Source organism: Lacerta agilis, chromosome 3, assembly GCF_009819535.1.
Source record: "Lacerta agilis isolate rLacAgi1 chromosome 3, rLacAgi1.pri, whole genome shotgun sequence".
Taxonomy (NCBI): Eukaryota; Metazoa; Chordata; class Lepidosauria; order Squamata; family Lacertidae; genus Lacerta; species Lacerta agilis.
This window is the reverse complement of record NC_046314.1, coordinates 10,273,222-10,298,789: the sequence shown is the minus strand read 5'-3', so window position 1 is coordinate 10,298,789 and position 25,568 is coordinate 10,273,222. Positions and strand designations below refer to the sequence as shown.

Genomic DNA, 25,568 nt, shown 5'->3' with positions numbered 1-25,568 from the left:
TACCTGTTGATTATACGATAATAGCCACTTATTTGTTGTTTAGCAATTATCTGGAGCAGCAACAGAAACAAAGTTCAGTGTTCTACATGCCTTTATTTTTTAATAGCGAAAAAATCCTGCCACATGGCTTTGTGCCCATGTTCTCAGCCTTTAGAGGTGAAGCAGAAAGTGGCTGATGATTTATACCGGACACAGGGAGGAGCTCTTCCTTTGGCTCATACTTAGCAGATTATCTCATACTTGCTGTCCAAAATATTCAAGCATTTAGTGTTTCTTTTGGTTCCCCCCACCCCTCCCCGTTTTGCGCTGTAAAATTATTCTTGGCTGCAAATTAAATCCTGCCAAGTGGGGTCTGTTGGAGGGGAGTGGAAAATGTCCCTTTTTTCACCTGAGGAATGTGGGAGAGTAGGCAAGCCCTTGTTTTTTTAATCCAGTGACAATTAGACACCGACTACCTTCTCACATAGGGACGCGGGTGGCGCTGTGGGTTAAACCACAGAGCCTAGGGCTTGCTGATCAGAAGGTCGGTGGTTCAAATCCCCGCGACGGGGTGAGCTCCCGTTGCTCGGTCCCGGCTCCTGCCCACCTAGCAGTTCAAAAGCATGTCAAAGTGCAAGTAGATAAATAGGTACCGCTCCAGCGGGAAGGTAAACGGCGTTTCCGTGCGCTGCTCTGGTTCGCCAGAAGCGGCTTAGTCATGCCGGCCACTTGACCCGGAAGCTGTACGCCGGCTCCCTCTGCCAGTAAAGCGAGATGAGCGCCGCAACCCCAGAGTTGTCTGCGACTGGACCTAACACTCAGGGGTCCCTTTACCTTTTTACCTTCTCACATAGAACAACAAGCAGGTGTTTAGTATTTAAATGCTGTATAAATGCAGTGTGAAGATTCTGTTTGGTTTGCGAGCATTGGAGCTGATGAGAAGAGCAAAGCTGCAGCTGCATAACAGATGTCTGAGTAGCCACTGCCACATTCAACATTTCTTACTTTTCGTTTTCAGAAAGTGCATCTTGGGTCGTAGAGCTGACACGTCAGATAGCCGGGTCACAACATCCCTCCCTGGATTCGGGAACCTCACCCAGGGATACAACAGATATCTCAGGCCAAAATTTGGTGGTATGACATCAACAGCATCTTTTATAGTTGTGTAGGACCTGCCAAAGTCTTTCAGCCTTGCAGAGGAAATAATTTATTGGTCTTTATAATTTTGTCTTTATGTCCCTGTTAAAGTTGTACTTAGACACCCTTGCCTATTCTCATTCCATTTTATTAATTTAAGATTCCGGTGTTGAGGAAGAATATGGAGCAGTTCTCAGTTTCTTATCTGTACGGAGAGTTTGGCATAAGGGGTTGTTGTTGTTGTTCAGTCGTTCAGTCGTGTCCGACTCTTCGTGACCCCATGGACCAGAGCACGCCAGGCACCCCTATCCTCCACTGTCTCTCGCAGTTTGGCCAAACTCATGTTAGTAGCTTCGAGAACACTGTCCAACCATCTCATCCTCTGTCGTACCCTTCTCCTTGTGCCCTCCATCTTTCCCAACATCAGGGTCTTTTCCAGGGAGTCTTCTCTTCTCATGAGGTGGCCAAAATACTGCAGCCTCAACTTCAGGATCTGTCCTTCTAGTGAGCACTCAGGGCCTATTTCCTTGAGAATGGATAGGTGGCATAAGGGGACTGTATCACAATTTTTTTCAAAATCAGTGTTGGGTCTCCAGCTGTTGTTGACTACAACTCCCATCATCCCTGACTACTGGTTCTGCTAGCTAGGGATGATGGAAGTTGTAGTCCAACGACAGCTGGAGACGCTGGTTTGAGGAAACACTGTTCTTAATGATTAAATCAGCTCTTGACTTAGAATGGCGGTGGGAACCACGAGCTTTAGGGTCAAATGCAGCCTTTAAGGTCTCTGTCATATCATGGGGCTCTCCCCAGACCCTGGCCTTCATTGTTCCTGTTCTGCGGCTTCAACAAGTGCTTTTGCCGGGCCAGAATGCATCCTTGAGTTGTGTTAATGTCTCTTATCTGGATGTAGAGATGCGTGTGCATGGAATGCTCTGACTCTTGTCAGAGAGCCAGCGTGGTCTAATGGTTAAGAGCAGTAGACTCGTAATCTGGTGAACCGGGTTTGCGTCTCCGCTCCTCCACATGCAGCTGCTGGGTGACCTTGGGCTAGTCACACTTCTCTGAAGTCTCTCAGCCCCACTCACCTCACAGAGTGTTTGTTGTGGGGGAGGAAGGGGAAGGAGAATGTTAGCTGCTTTGAGACTCCTTCGGGTAGTGATAAAGTGGGGTATCAAATCTAAACTCTTCTCTTCTTCTTCTTCTTCTTCTTCTTCTTCTTCTTCTTCTTCTTCTTCTTCTTCTTCTTTGGCTGCAATGTAGCCTGCTGTACAAAGATAAGAATCCCATTAACTGGGATGTGAGAGCGATCTGGCTGTGACATCTGTCACCCCATTGATCGCCAGGGTTGATTCGGCTGATCTGGCTGGTTAGGCGGGTGTCCCCTTCCTCCCTCACTGCTCCATGTGCCTCCCTCCCGAAGCTGCGCGCTCGGTGGCAGAGGATGACCGTCCCAGATAGAAGGAGTGTACCGTTCTTTGGTCAAGGGTATACGATAGCTGCGCTCCCCTGCTAGAAACTCCAAACAAGCTAAGAATCCCACCTACTTTTTATTTTGGGCCCCACACAGCACCACCATGTGGGCCCCAGAATGAGTGAATGTGGCCCTCAGGCGGAAAAATGTTCCCCACTCCAGACTCAGCATCAGCATGACATCACAATGTTGTCATCCTTATGGGATTATGGTCAAGTGTGAGGGGAGCATCAAATCTCTTTGAGGAATCAACTGCCCCCCAATAAAATAGATACCAGAGGACGCATTCTTATATCAGTGTTAACCATGGCTAGCTGCCCCGTTTCAAAATGTGTACTGATAGTACCCTCCAGAGCAGTAGAAAACAAGCTTGCTCCATCTTCTGTGTGACAAACCTTTAGATATTTGAAGACAGCTATCGCATCACCTCTGTCATCTCTTCTGCAGGCTTTGTTGTTGTTCAATCATTCAGTCGTGTCTGACTCTTCATGACCCCATGGACCAGAGCACGCCAGGCATGCCTATCTTTCACTGCCGACCCACAGTTTGACCAAACTCATGCCAGTCGCTTCAAGAACACTGTCCAACCATCTCATCCTCTGTCGTCCCCTTCTCCTTGTGCCCTCCATCTTTCCCAACATCAGGGTCTTTTCTAGGGAGTCTTCTCTTCTCATGAGGTGGCCAAAGTACTGGAGCCTCAACTTCAGGATCTGTCCTTCCAGTGAGCACTCAGGGCTGATTTCTTAAAGGATGGATAAGTTTGATTTTTTTGCAGTCTGTGGGACTCTCAAGAGTCTCCTCCAGCACCATAATTCAAAAGCATCAATTCTTCGGCGATCAGTCTTCTTTATGGTCCAGGTCTCACTTCCATACATTACTACTGCAGGTTAACCCTACCCAATACCCATACCTGTTCCATTGTTCATTTACTTGGGAGTCTGAAGCCTTCCTACTAGGTATAATTGGAGATGAGATTCCAATGAAGGCACACAATCTATGCGACAGCTGCGGCCATACGCTAGATGTTGGAAAGAAAGTGAAACTAAGGAACAATGGCTATATAAATTGATAGAGTTTGCAGAACTTGCCAATATGACAGCCAACATAAGAAATTTGGATGAAAGGGCGAATGGGAAAGCTTTGGGGAGTACCTAAGAAAATATGATACAGCAATTAATTTACAAGGAGGAGTAATCACATGAACAGCAGTCAACTATAATTAAGGAGATAAAGGGATGAAAGAAAGGTGGATAAATAAATGGAGATGCAGCAGATCTTAGGTTTATTATGAATACCATGGGATGCTAGGTTGGGAAGTCTGTACATAAATATTCTATGTGGAGGAAACACGATGTGAAAATGGGAAAATGGAAAACGCATGAATATATAATCATTTACTAGGGAGGATGAATCCCAAGTAGGAATTAAGATTGCCGGAAGAAATATCAACAACCTCAGATATGCTGATGACACAACCTTGATGGCAGAAAGTGAGGAGGAAGTAAAGAACCTTTTAATGAGGATGAAAGAGGAAAGCTCAAAATATGGTCTGAAGCTCAACATCAAAAAAAACTGAGATCATGGCCACTGGTCTCATCACCTCCTGGCAAATAGAATGGGAAGAAATGGAGGCAGTGAGAGATTTTACTTTCTTGGGCTCCGTGATCACTGCAGATGGTGACAGCAGTCACAAAATTAAAAGACGCCTGCTTCTTGGGAGGAAAGCAATGACAAACCTAGACAGCATCTTAAAAAGCAGAGACATCACCTTCCCAACAAAGGTCCGTATAGTTAAAGCTATGGTTTTCCCAGTAGTAATGTATGGAAGTGAGAGCTGGACCATAAAGAAGACTGATTGCCGAAGAATTGATGCTTTTGAATTATGGTGCTGGAGGAGACTCTTGAGAGTCCCATGGACTGCAAGAAGATCAAACCTATCCATCCTTAAAGAAATCAGCCCTGAGTGCTCACTGGAAGGACAGATCCTGAAGTTGAGGCTCCAGTACTTTGGCCACCTCATGAGAAGAGAAGACTCCCTAGAAAAGACCCTGATGTTGGGAAAGATGGAGGGCACAAGGAGAAGGGGACGACAAAGGATGAGATGGCTGGACAGTGTTCTCGAAGCGCCTAGCATGAGTTTGGCCAAACTGCGGGAGGCAGTGGAGGATAGGTGTGCCTGGCGTGCTCTGGTCCATGGGGTCACGAAGAGTCGGACACGACTGAAAGACTGAACAACAACAAAGCCTCACAAACACATTAGGACTTAATTATGAGTAAACATGCATAGCCCATAGCCCAACATTGCACAAAGCCTGGTATGTTCCTTCCTCCACAGTGCAATTTGATAGTTTCAGTGTATTATTATTCTTATTGCTAAACATTTTCTGTACTTTGCGTACTCTTAATAGCAGACACCTCCTAACTTAGCAATAATAAATATGACCATAGCAGCTGTAGAGCAATGTAAGCAGCTTGAAATGTCGGGACCAGATATATTGATGTAGTAATTTTAATATCCCACCTTATCCCAAGAATTCGGAAAAGGCTAACAAAACGTTTGAGATGCAGCGGTTTTTATGCTGCCATATCACTGGCAGGTATTAAACACAGCAAACCCCTGTACTTTGGGTTGCTATGTAAGCTCCATTGAGTTTAATGGCACTTTCTGCCAGGTATATGTCTGTAAATGACTACAGCCTAATGGCCCTTTAAACAGTCTTTCAATGCGGCAGATAAAAAGAGCTGGAATGGGAGAAAAAGAAGAACTGGACCAAAAATAAATAAATTGAAAAAGCGTCATAATTTTAAAATGTAAGAATATAGATATCTTTACAGACAGATAAACAATTATAGTGATTAGTTCACCCGAATGGTGGTCAAGGCAAGCAGAAGGAATAACTCCCACCTGATGGGACAACATTGAAAGGGCTAGTATATATTTTTAGCTTTTTATGTATTAAGCTTATTAGCTGGTTGTCACCCAAAGGTCTCCAAACAACTTACAGCAAAGAAAAATAGAGGAATTGCCTGGTTTTGTCTGGGCATAAGCAAATACTTTCTAAGTTCTATGCGAGTGAACAGGAAGAATTCTATATTATAACTAGGATTTTTTGTCCAATCTCCTTTTCTCACACCATTATAATTCTCCTGTCCATGGAGTCAACACATCAGATGGCATTGTTGACATCATCACTGTTATGTACTGAGTTGAATAGGATCCAAACTGCAGCAGTCTGATTGGTCCTAGAACAATAGGATTGAGATTGCAGCAGTCTGATTGGTCCCAGAACAATAGGATTGAGATTGCAGCAGTCTGATTGGTCCGCAGGAGCCACCCAATCCAGCTCCAGGTGGAAGTGAATCCACATTCCGATTGGCATACAGGGGTATCCCGGAATTAGCCAATCACGTGGGGCCCATTGTGTAAATAGTGTATATAAAGCAAACGTTTTGGGGGAACTACATTCCTCACTACTATGAGCTGAATAAAGAGCATGAAATTCACACTCGACTCCGAGTATCTTTCAATCACATAAGAATGACCTCAAGATGCTTATTAATCTTAACAGTGGTCCTGCTTCTTCATGAAAAGGCCACGCACTGTTTAGGTAACCTTCACTTTATGATGAATCTGCCCTTCTTCAACTTGGCCGTCTTCATTCTTTCGATGGCTTGCATTCCTGTACTTCCAGCTCTGGCACTGTGTGCTATAAAGTTCCCAGGGGGGAAAGTAGAACACAGGGGCTGGTCGTTCACATTTTTGAAAGCATCTGCTTCAGAATTAATGAAATATCCACATCCTGGTCTCCTCCACCAGCACCCCTCAGTTAAGGAGCTTTGCACCGCAAGGCCTAGGCATGTCCACTCAGCAGTAAGCCCCAAGGATGTTAATGGGATTTACTCCCATGTAAGTGTGTATAGAATTACAGCCTCAGAGGGCTATATTCTTAATGCGTAAGCCCTTTATTAAATAGTGGGTGGACACAGCAGACGACACAGTGATTTTCAAGCAGCTCTCGTTTATTCTCAGGCTGGAACAGAAGTGAGCTGAAGGGCTCAGCAGCCTGCTTATATAGAACTCAGCTACAAGCAACAGTAACAACTTTCTGTAGTTACCCAATCCCTGAATGTCACTTTCAATCCCTCATTTGCATGTGCGGACCTGAGTGAGAACTGCAGCAGAATGAACTATATACACACACCCCTAGTGGCATAGGGTGAGAACTTCAATACATAACACCCTTCTTGATAATATGTCTGTAAATGCCACTCTTCCCAAGTGTCCTGCCAGGTCAACAGGAATTTTGATTTTGTCCTCATTCATGCTTTCTGTCTTTTGCTCAGTAGGCAAAGTTGTCATGGCCTGTTTAGGAATGCATTCGAAACTATTTTTCAGAGTGGGGACCAAGTTATAGCAATGCAATAAGCTCATCTTTAGGGCAGGGCGATATATCAACATATCGTCCAAAACCGGTTTGAGGTCCATATCGTGATATCGGTTTAATAATTTTTGACCTCACAATATATCACGAATCATGACGTGTGTGTGCTATGCAAAAATCACAAGGTAGGGGAAACCATAAAGCCGGCCCACACGTCTCTCGATTCCTGAAGCCCCAGTTAACTCTGCCAGCCAGTGTGGTGTAGTGGTTAAGAGTGGTAGACTCGTAATCTGGGGAACCGGGTTCGTGTCCCCGCTCCTCCACATGCAGCTGCTGGGTGACCTTGGGCTAGTCACACTTCTTTGAAGTCTCTTAGCCCCACTCACCTCACAGAGTGTTTGCTGTGGGGGAGGAAGGGAAAGGAGAATGTGAGCCGCTTTGTGTAGCCATGTAGTGATAAAGCGGGATATCAAATCCAAACTCTTCTTCTTCTTCTTCTTCTTCTTCTTCTTCTTCTTCTTCTTCTTCTTCTCCTCCCCTGCCTTCTGGAGGAAGCAGCGAATCACAAGAGCAGGCACTGGCCAAAATCACGATGCAGGAAAAACCATGAAGCCAGGCAACGCCCTGACATAGCTTCATCCTTATTTCAGATATTATTGTGATATATCGCGATGTCAAAAAACCAGATATCGCCTAGCCCTGCTCATCTTATGCTAAGTCATCAGACTATTGGTACCCTTAGCTTGGTACCACCTAGACTGGTTCTGCAATTTAAATATTCCTTTCCTTTCGCAGGAGAGCCTGTGGTGATAGCCATGAGCCTTGATGTTGCAAGCATTTCCAGCATCTCTGAGAGTGACATGGTAAGCAAACAATCCCGGAGGAAAGAATAAAAGGGATTAAGGCAGCTCCGGGGAGTCAGCGGGAATCCAGATGCAGTTTCCGATACTTTGCAATCTAAGTTCTCCCCGAACTCTTTCCATTGTGCTCAATGGTGCTCATTGTGTGCTTAGTGCGGCATCCATAGACTTTCAGAGTGATTCTGTGCCGTCAATGCTGCCAGAGGCTCACCTCCACCCCAGAGTACAGGTGAGAAGTGCCACCACTGTCCTTGCTCAGGTGGTGGAGAGGGCACAGCAGCAGGTGTTGAGACCATAGCCATAGACCCATGCCAGCTCTGGGCCTGGCATATATTAAAAAGGAATAACTGCCCCCCCTTTTCACCCTGGCAAAAACAAGCTGGCATGGCAATGGATCTAGAAACGACTTTGTCGGCGGATCTGCCTTTGACCCCCTTTCCTGATAAGTGACTCTCAGGATGGCTCTCTTAGCAATAGCATTTGCTTTGTGCTCCATTTCTGAGAATGCCGGTTTTGTTGTTAGTTTTATTAACAAGGTCAGTTTGTCAGGGTGTTCCATTGCGCTGGAAGCGGTTTAGTCATGCTGGCCACGTGACCCGGAAAGCTGTTAACCGTCCAGGGGTCCTTTACCTTTTACCTTTCCCTACCTTTTGTGTACAAATAAATGTGGTTGATTCATTACCTTGTTATTATAGACCTCTCCTGTTCCTGAACCTAATATGCAGGAACAGGAGAGTAAAAGCAAGTTAAGAAACCCCAGTCTGGTCCAAGGTGCAAAGGACATAATTCTCATGACCATGATGAGCAATGTGCTGGCGTGCCAGGCAGTGTCTCCTTGTTATTCAGGTGAACAGCAGTTGTGGGCTGGTACATTGGTCAGTTTCTCTCTCCTTCAGCATCAGCATGACATCACAATGGCCTGTGTCTCTCCTTCTGGTTGGACACATCTGTGTGAGAACACAGTGGCCAGTCTGTGACATAGGCAGCATCAGAACGAGATCACAGTGGCCAGTTTTTCTCCCTCAGGTGGCTAGCATGGGCCACAGTGGGCAGCCCCTGTCCTTCAGGCAGGGAGCATCATCTCATGGGGAGAGGCATTCATTCATCTTCGTTCCTCTTCCACTCAAGCAGGCAGTAGCATGTGGGCAGAATATTTATTTCTCTTACGGAAGCTGCCAAAAGCAGGTACATGTCAGCACAATCTCTTTCTCAGTGAGGCGGGCTTAGTTGGGAGCAGTTGGTGGACCCTGTATGTTCTTCTCTTAGTGAGGTGGCCAGCAAAAGTATGAGTGTAGTGGTCATCTCACCGAAATGGGCAGCAGCATGCGGACAGAGAAGCAGCAGGCAAGGCAAAGAGCTGGCAAGAAGGCAATCCATCTATTACAGGGCCTCTCTACTTACAGGAAGTGGATGCGGGTGGCGCTGTGGTCTAAACCCCTGAGCCTCTTGTGCTTGCTGATTGTGAGGTCAGCAGTTCAAGGTGCGAAGGGGTGAGCTCCCGTTGCTCAGTCCCAGCTCCTGCCAACCTAGCAGTTCAAAAGCACACCAGTGCAAGTAGATAAATAGGTACCACTGCAGTGGGAAGGTAAACAGCATTTCCGTGAGCTCTGGTTTCCGTCACGGTGTCCCGTTGCACCAGAAGCGGTTTAGTCCTGCTGGCCACATGACCCAGAAAGCTGTTTGTGGACAAAAGCCGGTTTGCTCGGCCTAAAAAGCGAGATGAGCGCCGCACCCCATAGTCACTTTTGACTGGACTTAACCATCCAGGGGTCCTTTACCTTTACCTTTTACCTGTAAAGGAAGGTTACAGCATTTGAAACTTTTTAGAAAATGTGAGTAAGAAGCAATATGATAGAAGTTTATAAAATCCATATAAAATCTCCTTCTGCTGCATCCTACCTTCCATGTCTTATGCTATCATCTCCAATTCCTTCTGTTACTCATAGTTCAAATCCTGCTCGCGAATTCATCATACTGTAGTATTTCTTTAAGTAGTCCAAAAAGGCTTCCATTCTTCCATGAAACAATTGTCTTATTTTGGCTGTTAACTTTGCCAATTCCACACAGTCCATCCCCCTTGCTTATCCATTCTTCTTTGGTGGGGACTTCTTCTTATTTCCATTTTTGGAAGAATCCTAGCTGCTGTTGTTACATACATAAACAGCTGAATCATCTTTTTAAAAAGAATTTCTGTCCCTATAATCCCTAAGAGAAAAGCTTCAGGTTTTTTTTTTTTGTATAATCACTTTAAACATCTTTTTCATCTCATCATATATCATTTCCCAAAATACCCTCGCTTTCTTACAAGTCCACCGCATATGAAAAAAAGATCCCTCTACCTGTTTAGACTTCAGAAGTGTATAAAATCCTGCAAGATATGGGCAAGTGGCTAGAGAAAAGTTTTTCTGCCTCCCTAATAACACTAGAATTTGTGGACCTCTAGCGAAGCTGAATGTGGTAGTTGTTAAATTTCAAAGTCCTGCACATTTTGACCCCGAAATATTTAAAGGTCCACCTGTTCCTATATGATTTTGCCTGCCTGCTAAGATCTGGAGGTTATGTTTCTGCTATGCACTGCCTTATGGGATGGTGAGTACACACAGCAGAGTCTTCTCAGTGGTGGCACCAAATTTCTGGAACTCCTCCCGTGGGAATGCTCCTTTAGCCCCTGCTACCCGATCCCCAGTGTCTGCTTATGGCGATGCTGTTTTTAGCAAATGGGTTGTTTCTTTTAAATTCCTTGTGTTGTTGTCATAGTATTTTGTTTGCGGGCTGCTTTGGCCAAAAGAGGTGTTAAAATAAACAAACGAAGAAACCCAGACTTGAGACATCGCAGGCATCTTTTGAAAATAAGGCACCTCTGAGATGAGAATGACAAATAGGTGTCCGAAGTCATTGGTCTATGCGCATAGAACACCGTAGCTTTTTAGTATCCATTTAAATGCAAGACTCTGTTGAAAGCTGCCGTCTACTGGGGTTTGGAACCCATAGGAAGTCTTTGAAAGGCTGAGCCAATCTTTCATGAAGCTAACTTTCCAGGTATCCCAAAGCTATTAATCAACAAATATTATCTTCATACAGTAGTCTTCTCATCACTATAGCACTCACATTTTCAGGTCTCACACAGAACATTATAGAGATGTACTCTTTTGCTAGATAAATAATTGAACTACAAATGACCCGGGGGTTTTCACCTTCATTGCTGAGATTAATAATTCACTGCTTTGAAATGCATAATGGTGCACCATCTCAATCATTTAGGTGGAGAAATTTCCCCCCTAACAGCATGAGAATAAAATCTGAAAGCTAGAAATGATATACATGAAGTCTCGGGATGACTTTTTTTTTGGTTAACAGCTTTCATTCCAAAGCCTGTTAAAGTCTATACACTCGACACAAAAGGAATCCTTTCACCCAGCACTGAAGTAGAGTGAAATATGATATTCTGAATGCAGAGAGCAATGAATCCTACTTTGCCTGCCATGATTACCTGAGGACAGGGCTGATGTTCAAATGTGGCAGGCGAGAGATACACCTACAGTGCCACACCTGCAACGGATGCGAATTTAAACTACTTAAGTTATGCTAAGGAACTATAGGTGGGTGGATTGTGGCCTGAATCAAGTTGGGTTGCAACAGGAACACTCCCACCATGCTAATATATGGTAAAAGATTAAGAAATGGGTCCCCAGATGGATGGGCGTTTGGGTTAAAAGTAAATCCTGGGTCTGAAAATTTTGAAGACTGGACTTTTAAAGCCCTTGGCCCAGTATACTTGAAGGAGCGTCTCCACCCCCATCGTTCTGCCAGGACACTGAGGTCCAGCTCCAAGGGCCTTCTGGCTGTTCCCTCCCTGTGAGGTTGCAGGGAACCAGGAAGAGGGTCTTCTCGGTAGTGGCACCTGCCCTCTGGAACGCCCTCCATCAGATGCCAAGGAAATAAACAACTATCTGACTTTTAGAAGACATCTGAAGGCAGCCATGTTTAGGGAAGTTTTTAATGTTTGATGTTTTATTGTGCTTTTAATAGTCTGTTGGGAGCCGCCCAGAGTGCCTGGGGAAACCCAGCCAGATGGGCAGGGCACAATTAATTAATTAATTAACTGTAAAACAGCAAAAAATGTACTGAGTTACAGAGCAGTGTGGAGAACTGAAAGGATCAAGACAAGCAAATTTCAGAAATGCCTAAAGAACAGAGGGACTACATTCAATAAATATAAGCTCAGAGCACCCTTTGGATAAGGCAGTTGAACCCCACCTGTCAAAAGTGTCTCTAACTTGGAGAGTTTTCTTTTTGCATGCAGCAAAGTCCTGAATGCCTGCTGATGGGCTGCCTTCTTTTCCAGGACTACACGGCGACAATATATTTGCGACAACGCTGGACAGATCCTCGGCTGGTTTTTCAGGGGAACAAAAGTTTCACTCTGGATGCTCGGCTGGTGAAATACCTGTGGGTTCCTGACACGTATATTGTGGAGTCTAAGAAGTCTTTCTTGCATGAGGTCACAGTAGAGAATCGGCTCATACGGCTGTTCTCTAACGGCACCGTCTTGTATGCTTTGCGGTAAGTCTTGCTTGTGCTCCTACCGTTTTGTGACCCTTTGCTACCCTCGACTAGCAGGAAGATTGCAGACGAACTGCAGCAGTCAGGAATTCAAGGCCCAAGAGACACCATTAGATTCTGAGGGTCGACCTGAGGGTCGGGAATATCTGGGGAAATAGTTTTCTCAGTTGCAGATTTCATCATAATTCCCATAATTCGTTGTTTCATTGTTCCATTATTTCTACAGCTGTAGCTCCCTTTCTTCAAACACTCATCACAGGTATTGCATGCTTTTAATAACTCACTCAATCAATTCACAACAATCCTGTTTCCATAAGTGGAATGATCCAGAGGCAGAGTTGCCAATCTTAACTAAAGGGAAGTCCAGGCTGCAGCTTCAGTGCTAGTTTTAACAGTTACTCTTCGAAGCAGAAACATTGCCATCTGTGGACTGCTGTGGAAAATACAGGCCGTTCCTCATCGATGGCGATGCCTTCACATCACTTTCTCTTTTTGCAGGATCACTACCACAGTTGCGTGTAACATGGACCTGTCAAAATATCCCCTGGATACGCAGACATGTAAATTGCAGATGGAAAGCTGTAAGTACCACATTCTACAAGAAGATGAAACTATTTCCTCCCCGACTGCTCTTGAATTTGTTTCTTCATATATAGGTGACCAGTTCAAACATTTCATTTCTGCCTTGGAGCTCTTGGAAGTTTCCACCCGCCCCTTTCAAATGTAGAGCCATTTCAAAAAGTAAACAGCTGCACCTAATCTTCCAGTAATACATGGTTATATTAATTTTAAATGGGCTGACGAGAAAATCCACAATGTATATTCTGAAACCAGAAGAATGAAAGAAACAAACCCATAGGTGTAGAACACTTGGCATTTGGAGATTCTAGACTTCTTTATCCCACCTACGGAAGGTGTCTTAGTGGCAACTAATAATAAAATAGTTTTTCTTCTTTACTTTTTTAATATTTCTGCATTGCCTCTAGGTTAGCAATGGGCCTTTGCCGAAAACCTTATAATTTGTACTCGTGATATTGGGGCAGTTATACACAATACTGCTCCCAATATTGTTTGTGCTTGAAAAAGTTTCTTTCTTTTAATAAATTTCATTAGAAATTTATTAAAAGAGAGCCAGTGTGGTGTAGTGGTTAAGAGCGGTACACTCGTAATCTGGGGAACCGGGTTCGCGTCCCCGCACCTCCACCTGCAGCTGCTGGGTGACCTTGGGCTAGTCACACTTCTTTGAAGTCTTTCAGCCCCATTCACTTCACAGAGTGTTTGTTGTGGGGGAGGAAGGGAAAGGAGAATGTGAGCCACTTTGAGACTCCTTCGGGTAGTGATAAAGCGGGATATCAAATCCAAACTCTTCTCTTCTTCATTTCTCAGTTTTTCAAATTGCCAGCGATAATTATCAAATACGATTACATACATAGTTGTAGTTGTTTAGACTTCCCTCCTCCCCTTCCTTGGTTCTCTTTACAAGCATTTGCTAAACTGCTTCTCTTCCTTAGATCCTTTTGTTCATTACTCTTCGTATTTCTTCCAAAGTCACCTTTTAATTGTTAGATTTTAAATTAATCCTTCTATTGTGATTAATTGTTTACAATATTTTTTTAAAAATAATAATCCCCATATCTCCCCTATTCTTTGTTGAAAGTTCTTTCTTCTTGATTTCTTAATCTTCCTGTAAGTTTTGCCATTTCTGTCCATTAACTTTATTTGCCATTCTTCCTTTGTTGGGACAGTGTCCTCTTTCCACCTCTGGGCAAATAACATCCTGGCAGCTGTGGTTGCATACATAAACAATTTTACCTGGTCTTGCTTGAAAAAGTTTATATGCGGCCATATAGCTTCATTTTCAAGCAGCGCATGCCCAGTAGCTTCCTGCTGAAATCCTGTTATTTTTCATATCAGAGATGTTCTGAGTTTCAAACCACTCACATTTATTGCACTCTAATGCAAGAGTGCCCCCCCAAAGATGGCAACTGGGGAAGCATCTCAGAAAAACTAATAAAGTGGAATGTGTGGATGACCCAGTATAAATCCATCACTTGTTGTTGTTGTTCAGTCGTTCAGTCGTGTCCGACTCTTCGTGACCCCATGGACCAGAGCACGCCAGGCACGCCTATCCTCCACTGCCTCCCACAGTTTGGCCAAACTCATGCCAGTCGCTTCGAGAACACTGTCCAACCATCTCATCGTCTGTCATCCCCTTCTCCTTGTGCCCTCCATCTTTCCCAACATCAGGGTCTTTTCCAGGGAGTCTTCTCTTCTCATCACTAGGTAAAGGTAAAGGGACCCAGAGGCAGAGTTGCCAATCTGAACTACAGTTAGGTCCAGTCGTGGACAACTTCTGGGGTTGTTGCGCTCATCTCGCTTTACTGGCTGAGGGAGCCGGCGTACAGCTTCCGGGTCATGTGGCCAGCATGTGACTCAGAAAAGTTCCGTTTTCACAGTACATTTGTTAAATATGGAATTCTAAGCATACTTACTAGCCACTAGGGAGCAAGCCACATTGAGCTCCGTAGGATTTACATCTGAGTAAGCATACATGCTGGCCACATGACCCGGAAGCTGTACGCCGGCTCCCTCGGCCAGTAACGCGAGATGAGCACCGCAACCCCAGAGTCGGACACGACTGGACCTAATGCTCAGGGGTCCCTTTACCTTTACCAAGCATACATTGGGCCGAACTGCACTTGTTTAGACGCTTCCATTGCCACTAGCGAGAACTGAATCAAGGAATGCATGGGAGCATACGATGCAAGCTTTCCTATAAGAACTTGACCTCTTTGCTATCACAGGTTGAATGGTGGGTTAAACAAGGGCCATATCTCGGCATAAAGCGCCCTTTGTTGTTGCCAGAAATCTGGTTGTGTAAATTTACGATAAGGAAGCGTAGTCGACGACCACTATGGCTTGTTGTAGAATTGACGAGGGGAAAGTCCAGGCTATTGAGCAAATAGCTGAAGAACACAGAGGGAAGGTTAAAAAAAAATCACTGTGGCGTCAACACAGGGTTCACATGCACATCCTGGCATGCAGAAGGACCTTACTTGACCCACTGACTTTTCTAGACATTCTGCTTTCAAGCCGACAGGCTTGTTCCATGGTATCATTTCCCTCACCAACAAATATGCCCTGAGAGCCGATCTCACTTTTCATTTTCACCTCATTTTTTTATTTGGGAAATCCACCTAGAGCTTACTGCCACCAATCAGACAGTTGCCTGTGGTCCAAACTCTCATGTGTAAGCGTAAAGCACTTTCACACAGGTACTGAGCAAGAGGCATTGTGTTATTTGCAGCAGCCTCTTGAGCCTCAGGTAGTCCTGCTCTGGGGTTGGGGCTGCAGGGAGCTGCTGCTGGAAGGAAGGAAGGAAGGAGCTGAGAAGCTGCTCTGTGAGCGTAAGGACATATGCAGTATTTCCCAATCTCAGAAAAGCAAGGAAATACGCTGCGTGAGTTGTGACCTGGAGTCAATAGTCACGAGCTGGTGCATCCACACAGCACCCTCAGGCAGCAACGTGGGCCCCAGCATCTTGGAAGGATCGAACCCCTTCCTTGAGCCTTTAAATGGGTGGATTTATAGCTGTGTGAGTGCTGTGCTCGCACTGGGCATTGAGCCAAGGGAGCTCCATCTCAGAGCCCAGTATGTGAGGCCATGGGCTTTGGGAAGGAGGTGTGAGGGCTCTGACAGGGTCCTAGAGTCCTCCTACCTCCTTCCCAAAGCCTAGTTAGCGCTTGCCCAGCTTTGGGAAGGAGGTGGGAGGGCTGTAGTACCTTATAGGTATAGGGACCCCTGACCATTAGGTCCAGTCGCGGACGACTCTGGGGTTGCGGCGCTCATCTCGCTTTAATGGCCGAGGGAGCCAGCGTACAGCTTCCGGGTCATGTGGCCAGCATGACTAAGCTGCTTCTGGTGAACCAGAGCAGCACACAGAAACGCCGTTTACCTTCCCGCTGGAGCGGTACCTATTTATCTACTTGCACTGTGTGATTTCGAACTGCTAGATTGGCAGGAGCAGGGACCGAACAATGGGAGCTCACCCCGTCGCAGGGATTTGAACCGCCGACCTTCTGATCGGCAAGCCCTAGGCTCTGTGGTTTAACCCACAGCGCCACCCGTTGTAAGACCTTGCCAGAGCCCAAAGCCTGGTGTCTTCCTACCCACCTTTGGGAAGGCAACACAAGGACCGGGGGGGGGGGAGTGACGACGACGACCAAATTTGGGCCTTGCACAGGGCGCCATAGTGCCCAAGTCCACCACCGATTACTTGGACCAACATTTTAATGTCATGCAGTGCTACATTGGGAGGAAATTAAAATAGTTACATATCCATTGCCTTCTGGTGTGGGTTGTAGTGCTGATTGATGCCGTCACTGTTCCCAAATGTCCCATAAGTTTCAGGAGGTCCACCAGCATAGGAGAAGGCCCTACCAGAGGAGACTGATAATAAATAATAATAATAAATTCTTATTATACCCTGCCCTCCCCAGCTAGAACTGACCTCAGGGCGGCTAACTCCAATAAACGGCTCCCTGGCAAACTTGGAGCTGATCATACAGAAGCCAGTCAGGTCACCTCGTCGTGGGTTCAAACCCATGGTGTATTCAACACTTCAGAAGGTGTAGTTGCATGAATCTGTCCTCAGTTTCCTGAAGGAAAGACGCTGAGGGGAGGGGTTTTTCCACCATCACATTTGAGTAAGATTTAGCAGTTGCTAAAAGGTCTGGTCTATTCGATAAAGCCGCCTCCTGTCTGTGCACACGGTAACCTTTACTTATTTAATAGATTTCTTTATCAGGGCACACAAACTGCTCTCTTGTGTGTGACATGCTACTGTGCCCTTGCACACAGTTTGGGAATTCCTGATTTAAGGAGTCATGGGCTTTTGCCACTCATGGGGGCAAGAAGAACCAGAACAATCTGGGTGCATGTGAGGACTGAACATCTTGAAGACTCTTTGTTCATACTGGTTACCAATTCAAGTAATGTCTAAAATCTCATTATTTTAAGACCAGGTTTTACTTGCCAGCTACTTGAGTGGAGTTCCTATGGAAGTGCCTATTATTTTCACATTAAAATCATATTAGTTTGCCATGATTAACTTTATTACAATGCACAGAAACTGAAATAATAATGATTAGCCTCTTGTTTTAAAATGTAGCTGGGTTTAGCCTTAAAAAGAGAGGAAGAGAATAATTGGGTCCTATGTCAAGCTCCTGTGCCATATTATTCTTATGAAATTACATGCACATTGCCAACTAGAGATGTCATTAGGATAAATGCCTGGAATTAATGCTATTTAAATATATGCCAGATGAATTAAGAACAATCAGTCATTTATTATAAAGTTTCCCTTAGTAACGGCCGTTATTATTACAAACTGGGTGCAAACTTTGAAAAAGTCATATCTGGATGATTTGTACCTGGGGAATCGGCACATTCTGTGTAATATCTGTTGCAAGATTCCCATCATTTGTTTCTAGTGGAAAACACAATTCCTCGCTCTTTGCTGTGAAGGCAAACTGGTAAATATCAGTGTTTCCATTTTTACTGCATGGCAGATCTTTAATTAAATAGCTGGGCCGACGAAAACGTTATCGGCTTGTTTATGAAAGCAATCTGATTTTAGGAGAGTTGTATAACTTCTTTGTATTTGCAGTGCCTTCCGTTCACGGGGGGAAATGGCTCGTAATTTCTGTTGGGCTGAACTTACATCCATGCTGCTGATGAAATGGCAAGAGACCTCACTCCCCCAAAGCTTCCTTTCCATTGTCAACAATGGGGGATAGACTCAAATAACCAGTCTTGTAATGCCGAGAGCTGAGAGGTGAAGCTGTGTCCCTTCAGATGTTGCATGTCCAGATGCTGTGGCCCACTGCCCAGCCAGGCATTGCTAACCAAAGACCACTCATGACACCATTGTAGGGTTCAAATTAGGACACAACTTCATCAATTGCAGGTGTAAGAGGTTTAGCTTACGCATTGGGTTATAACCGGTATTAACCAACTCGTCTGCTGGATGGTTGACCCAGGTGAACCTATGACATCCATCAAATAGGCGCCATGTTGCCTGGCTCGATCTTATACGTTTGGCATTTCCAAAGTGCAGAATTAAGAGGCACAGTTCAACTATATAATTTTCTCTCTCAACATGGTCTTTGGAATGCTTTGATTGTTTTATATCAGTTTGTATGTATGTTTTGCCTGTATTGTTATAAATGAAAACACACATTCCTCCATCCTCAAGAATCCTGGGAACTGTAGTTAACGCCTCAGAGCAACAGTTTCCAGCACCTTTAACAAACGATCGTCCCCAGGATTCTATGTGCAAGATGTGCTTTGAATATATGGTGTGTACACAATCAATCAATCAATCTATCTATCTAGCTATCTTTATTGCGGTCAAAGAGCAGACAACAAAGTTAACAACAACAACAACAACAACATATGCCACAACCGCATAAAGAAGTGGATGTAGATAATTAAAATTTCCCCCTAAACTTATTTACATTAAAAACAACACTCCTTCAGCTAAAATCTGTATTCCGGAAATTAAAATCAGTACTCATTCTCCGGCCATCACTGTCACCATAGCCTGTCTTGTCCTCGTTGCTGTAAAACAGAATTTTGCAACAGGCCTGATGATATCCAGATCTTTATCGGCAAGAAGGTATAGAACATGGGTAGGCAAACTAAGGCCCAGGGGGCCGGATCCAGCCCAGTCGCCTTCTAAATCCGACCTGCGGACAGTCTGGGAATCAGCGTGTTTTTACATGAGTAGAATGTGCCCTTTTATTTAAAATGCATCTCTGGGTTGCTTGTGGGGTCTGCCTGGTGTTTTTACATGAGTAGAATGTGTGCTTTTATTTAAAATGCATCTCTGGGTTATTTGTGGGGCATAGGAATTCATTTTATTTTCATTTTTCAAAATATGGTCTGGCACCCCCACAAGGTCTGAAGGATGGTGGACCGGCCCCTTGCTGAAAAAGCTTGCTCACTCCTGGTATAGAAGAACGTGCCCAATGGATTCAATCTCATTAGAGTTGCATGGACATAATATTATTATTAAAAAGGCCCACCGTATTTCCTGCGCCAACTAAGGAAATTTAAATTGTCCCAGGAAGTGTTGATCCAATTCTATAGAGGCATCATTGAAACTGTTCTCTGTAATTCTATAACAGCTTGGTATGGTACAGCCTCCAAGAGAGACAGGAAAAGGCTCCAACGAGCTGTAAGAATTGCAGAAAGGGTAATTGGTGTTAGCTTGCCTTCAATAGAGACTATTTATGCTACCCGAGTTAGGAAGAGAGCAGAGAGAATTGTAGCAGATCCTTTACATCCCGGTCATCATCTGCTTGATTTACTTCCATCTGGACGTCGTTACAGGACTTCATATACAAAATCGGCCAGGCACAAGAATAGTTTTTTCCCTTGTGCCATTAAATTGTTAAATTCGTAGTTGCATAGCTGAAGGGAGGTAAATTATGGGTCGGGTTTCTTTGCTTCTTTGTATTGTGAGAGGAACAGTGTCTGTATGTTTACATTGCAATGTAGCCGAAACAAATTCCAAGTATGTTGGAAAATGTATTTGGCCACTAATAAATTATTCCTATTCCTATTCCTATCTTTGTTCTGCTGGGATGTCATGATATATACCCTCTAGTAGTGCTGAAAGGAGAGCATTAAAACGGGCTCTGGAAATCAAGAACTCCAGTGGGAGATCAAGAGTCCAGTGCAGGACGCAGGGGCAAAATATTCAGCTACTTACTCAGTTGATTGTCCAGTTACCTCTTGATGCTTTTTTAATATATTGCCTGCAGGGGGATATGATGAAAACGATGTACTGTACACTTGGTTGAGGGGAAACGATTCGGTCCACGGCCTTGAGAACCTGCGACTTTCTCAGTACACAGTGGAGCATTATTACAGCCTTGTAACAATGTCTCACCAGGAAACAGGTAATGGAAGCTGAATAAGCAGAGATGTGAAGCAAATACTGTGGTACCTCGGGTTACGGACGCTTCAGGTTACAGACACTTCAGGTTACAGACTCTGCTAACCCAGAAATAGTACCTCGGGTTAAGATCTTTGCTTCAGGATGAGAACAGAAATCGGGCGGTGGCAGTGGGAGGTCCCATTAGCTAAAGTGGTACCTCAGGACCTCCTGACTGAATTAAGTTCTTAACCCAAGGTACCACTGTATGGCTCACAAACATTAGCTGTTCTGAATGATCCAGGTCCACCTATGAACCTTTCCCTGATTTTGAGAGTTTTGGAGATGTGATCATAGAACTATAGAATCATAGATTTGTAGAGCTGAAAGGGACTGACTTCTGATGCCAGGCCTGTCTTCTGGCCAGTAATATGATGGCTCTCTTTTCCACTACGTCAAAAATTTGCATCCATTGAATGAAACTTGGCGTAGGATTGCCCTTTCTCTATGGATGGTTTCTTTTCATTGTAGGATGTGTTTTCTTTCTCTAACTAGGCAATTACCCAAGACTAGTATTGCAGTTTGAACTCAAGAGAAATATCCTTTATTTCATTCTGGAGACGTACGTGCCATCCACCCTCCTTGTCATATTGTCTTGGGTTTCTTTCTGGATCACTCTGGATTCCGTTCCGGCAAGAACATGTATTGGTGAGCTGTTCTCTGAAGCAGGATACCTCATGCAGTGGATGGGGGAGAGAGAGCAAGAGAACACAGGCATCTGTTGTTTATGCAGTGGTACAGGCTATGTTGAATGTAAAAACTGAAACGTTGTGGTACCCAAGTTTCCAAAGCTGAGATAAAGCATCACAAACATTTGACATGTTAAGCACTGTCGCCTGTCAAATGCTAATCTGAACAGCATCTATCAAATACTGTCAGATAGAAAATACGAATTAACTCTGAATGTGCTTTCAGGCTTTGAATATTATTGCATGCCAGCCAGCAAATGGCACATCATGTGTTTTTCAAACTGTCTTCAGGAATGCATGAGCTCTTTGGAAGGGGATCAGTCCTTTAAAACCAGCTGTAGCTTAGTTTCTGGATGACACCTTAAACTGAGGAAAATGGATGAGGAAGGGCCAGAGCTCAGTGGTAGAGCACCATGGTTTAGCAAGAATGAGCAAATGCATGTGGACCCAGAAAGAAAATGGTAAGATTTCAGTGCTCCCCCAGTTCTTCTGCTGCCATGCTAAGGTAAGGTAAAGGTACCTTTACTTGGCAACAGTCACAAAGTCATTCCTCTTGAGTGCCTCACCTGTTGGAAGTCAGAGCAGCTAGCCTGCTCCTTTCAGATGTGTTGGAGGATACTGTCCCACCAACATGGTTGAAGTAAGATTCAGTTGTGAAGGCCAGTCAGATTCAGTACGTGAAATGTGAGGGGGACCCCCATCTTTGGCCAGCCCTGTGCTTTCCCTTTGATTAAAGTGTTCCTTACTCCCTCCCACCCCGCAGGAGTAACAACTGTGCTCTCAATGACAACTCTGATGATGGGCTCGCGAAACGCTGTGACGAAGACCAACGGTTTCATAAAAGCCATTGACGTTTACCTGGGCATCTGTTTCACCTTCATATTTGGTGCCTTGGTAGAATATGCAGTAGCTCACTATATTGCATCGCAAAAGGTAAACAAAAAGATTGATTTATTTAGCTTGTAGGCCACTTTCCCCTATAGATATACCCATAATAATAATAATAAACCCTTGTCCCTGTGCTCACATGCACACAAGGTCAGGGGACCTCTGATTGTGGCTGTCACATTTGGGGGCAGATGCTGTGGTCTGTTCCCACCCCTATTTTCCTTTTATTTCTCCCTACCCCCATTTTTAGCCGGAGTACCAAAGTTGATTTTAAAAGGAGGGATGATATTATTATTATTATTATTATTATTATTATTATTATTATTATTATTATTATTTAGAAGTTACAAAACTTCTTAATAATAATAATAATAATAATAATAATAATAATAAATAGAAAGAAACAGGGAGCCGAAGCAGATATTGCATTCAGAACAAACTACAGATCAGCAAAAGGTGAAATGTTTTCAAGTTTATTAAATTACCTGGCAAGCTGCATTTAAAGACCAACAGAACGCCTGTTGCATAGTTTAGATTTGCAACGGGAATAGCAGCAGATAGAGCTCTCAGCTTTCAGCGGTGAAAAAGTTAAGTGCCGTAGACTGTGAATGAGATCGTGTCTGGATGTTCAGCCAGATCCTCCTAACGAATGAACATCTTCGCTGAAAATATAACATGTAGTAGTTTTGGTGCTGCAGGTGTTAAAACAAAAGGGGAGATCTATGAGAGTGGAGAGGGCTGGATTCGGACTTGTGCAGTTCCATGAAAGCAGAATCTGACAGTGTCACCTTCCTCCTTGCAAGCAAGCAGCCTCTGAAAGAACAGTGCAGGAGGAGGGTGATTTATTTTCTTAGTCCCTTCTATGTACATTGTTACACTTTGTGCCTGAAAACAGGACATGACTTGCCTCCTGGACATTTGCTTTCCTAGAGGAGAAGCTGGTACGCAATCTGGAAACCAAAACAAGGCCATAAATGATCAAGGGTTTTTAAAGTTGTATCTATTCCAAGTCAGGGGTGGCTCCGGGTTTGATGGGGGACATCTTCTGGTGGGCTTTCTTCTCTGCTGGTGGGTTTGCCTGGAGGTGACGGTGCTGCAAGAAGCATCAGGCTGATGGGTCCAGCCTGGGCTTTATTTCCCATATTGCCTCTGGTGAAGTGTTTCCTTTGGGTGCATTGTGGGAAATTAATGTGACAGCCGTATAGTATTAAGGTCCGTATAGTTAAAGCTATGGTTTCCCCAGTAGTAATGTACGGAAGTGAGAGCTGGACCATCAAGAAGGCTGATCGCCGTAGAATTGATGCTTTTGAATTATGGTGCTGGAGGAGACTCTTGAGAGTCCCATGGACTGCAAGAAGATCAAACCTATCCATTCTCAAAGAAATCAGCCCTGAGTGCTCACTAGAAGGACAGATCCTGAAGTTGAGGCTCCAGTACTTTGGCCACCTCATGAGAAGAGAAGACTCCCTGGAAAAGACCCTGATGTTGGGAAAGATGGAGGGCACAAGGAGAAGGGGACGACAGAGGATGAGATGGCTGGACAGTGTTCTTGAAGCTACTAACATGAGTTTGGCCAAACTGCGAGAGGCAGTGAAGGATAGGCGTGCCTGGCGTGCTCTGGTCCATGGGGTCACGAAGAGTCGGACACGACTGAACGACTGAACAACAACAACAACAATGTGACAGCCAGATCCAGCTGCCCACTGCTTGGAACACCAGCCTACACTAAAGAGAAACCAGGGCACCAACGGTGGGTGCTGAGGAGGTCCTGGCAGCTGCCCATGGATGCCAGAGTTTGATCTCAGGCCTGTCCTAAAAGTGGTATTTAGCTACACTGCAGCTGTTGTCATTTCCAGAATCCTAGCAGAGCAACGACAAGCCATAGTCTGATCAAGTTGCAAATTACTATACTTTTCTTTGTATAAGATGAGTTTTCTCCCCCCTTTAAAATAACCTTTAAAAATGGAGGTCGTCTTGTACACAGATAGTGTATAGGGGGGACGGGTGATTGGTTGCAGCCGTGAGCCGCAGCTTGTCGGCGAAATTTGGTGGGTGATTTTTGGCTTCAGCAAGGGCTGCGGCGGATTGGCTGCTGCTGTGGCAATTGTGTGTGCGATTGCCAGCTGCTGTTTGCGAGCGGGCCAATGCTTGTTTGCTTCTGCGACATGAGCAATTGTCAGAGTTAGTGGTTTTCTGCATCCCCCCAAAAAAAGCTCAACAACTCTGGGCAATCCCCCCCAAAAACTCTGGGATATCTCCCCCCCCATTTTCTTAAATCAGAGTCCCCCAAAATAGAGGGCATCTTATACATGGAGGCGTGTTATACACAGGAAAATACGGTAGCTCCTAGATGGTGGCATGGTTTCTCTGTTGGCACTGCAGTAGTGAAGGGAAATCATTTTGTATTGGGGCTAGAAACTTACTTCAGAAAAACAACAACACCTGTAAGCCATCAAAGGGTGTGTCCACCAAGTTCCTAGACAGGAAATTAAATTTTGGTCCCTCAGGGTCTAGTATCAGTAAACAAGAATTTGGCTTTTGCTAAAGACTTCCAGGGATTTATTTATTCTTCTAACATCCCAGACTAATGGTATGTTGGCAGCTGAGTCACAGTGAACTTCTGCCCTCTGCAGTTGTATTTTCCTTGTACTTGGTTTTGGTGCGTTGGTTATGAAATAGTGATTCGGCCCAAATGTGTATTTGTAACTTTTTCTTATTTTAGGCTTCTACAAACGAGGTTACCAGAGAAGCGGAAGATGTCACCAATATCTTTTCCACATCTGTCACCAGCTACAATCAAAAGATAAACTTGAGTGCCATCGATAATATCGCCTACAGTGGTTCGACTATGAAACCAAAGGACAAAATTCGGTTTCTTTTGAGGAACAAAATGCGCAGGGTTGTCAGCTATTTCACAATTCAAAACCCAGGCAACATCGAACACTACTCAAGGTTGCTCTTCCCTCTGTGTTTTTTGGTAGTCAATTTGTTTTATTGGGTTTATTACTTATTCTTTTAGCAATAGTAAGACCATTTTGGCTTGTGGTGGTGAGAAGGTCTTGCCTGTGTTGGCTCCCAGTCGCTACGAATTGTTATGGGTGTGACTATGGGCACATATCGAGAATTTGGCCTAAACCCAACATTGATTGTATTGTATCAAAAGCCAAATCTTGTACAGAGCACCACATGAACATGACTGTGGAGCTAGAGCAAGTGGAACCCAAAAAGGGCAAGCCTATTCTTGAAGCCATTGCTAAGACGGATAGGCCTTGTGCTTCGAGGCTGTGCAACTGTTTTACACTGCCAACATAGCTAAGCCCCAGCGTACCCTTTTTAGTCTGATGTTTTACATTTATGCCAAAGAGGTTTTCCAGCTAGTTGTTTTCAATCACTTGGGCGCAGCCTGCTGCCAACCTGAGGATTGCTCCCTGCTAATATCAGGTAAGGTGTGTGGTGTAGTGGTTAAGAGCAATGGGCTTATAATCTGGTGAACCGGGTTCGCGTCCCCACTCCTCCACATGCAGCTGCTGGGTGACCTTGGGCTAGTCACACTTCTCTGAAGTCTCTCAGCCCCACTCACCTCACAGAGTGTTT

The 25,568-nt window shown here is 44.6% G+C and overlaps 1 protein-coding gene across 1 annotated transcript; it reads left to right on the top strand.

The window, feature by feature from the left end:
• Nucleotides 1-1,007: 1,007 nt before the first annotated feature.
• On the top strand, nt 1,008-25,366 carry GABRP (gamma-aminobutyric acid type A receptor subunit pi). The gene is made up of 9 exons (XM_033142825.1): nt 1,008-1,113; nt 7,768-7,835; nt 12,178-12,395; nt 12,894-12,976; nt 20,225-20,362; nt 20,893-21,045; nt 21,850-22,019; nt 22,778-22,798; nt 24,712-25,366. The coding sequence occupies exons 2-9, from the start codon at nt 7,788-7,790 to the stop codon at nt 24,991-24,993; spliced, it is 1,113 nt and encodes a 370-aa protein (XP_032998716.1). The 5' UTR covers nt 1,008-1,113; nt 7,768-7,787; the 3' UTR covers nt 24,994-25,366.
• The last annotated feature ends 202 nt before the right edge of the window (nt 25,367-25,568 follow it).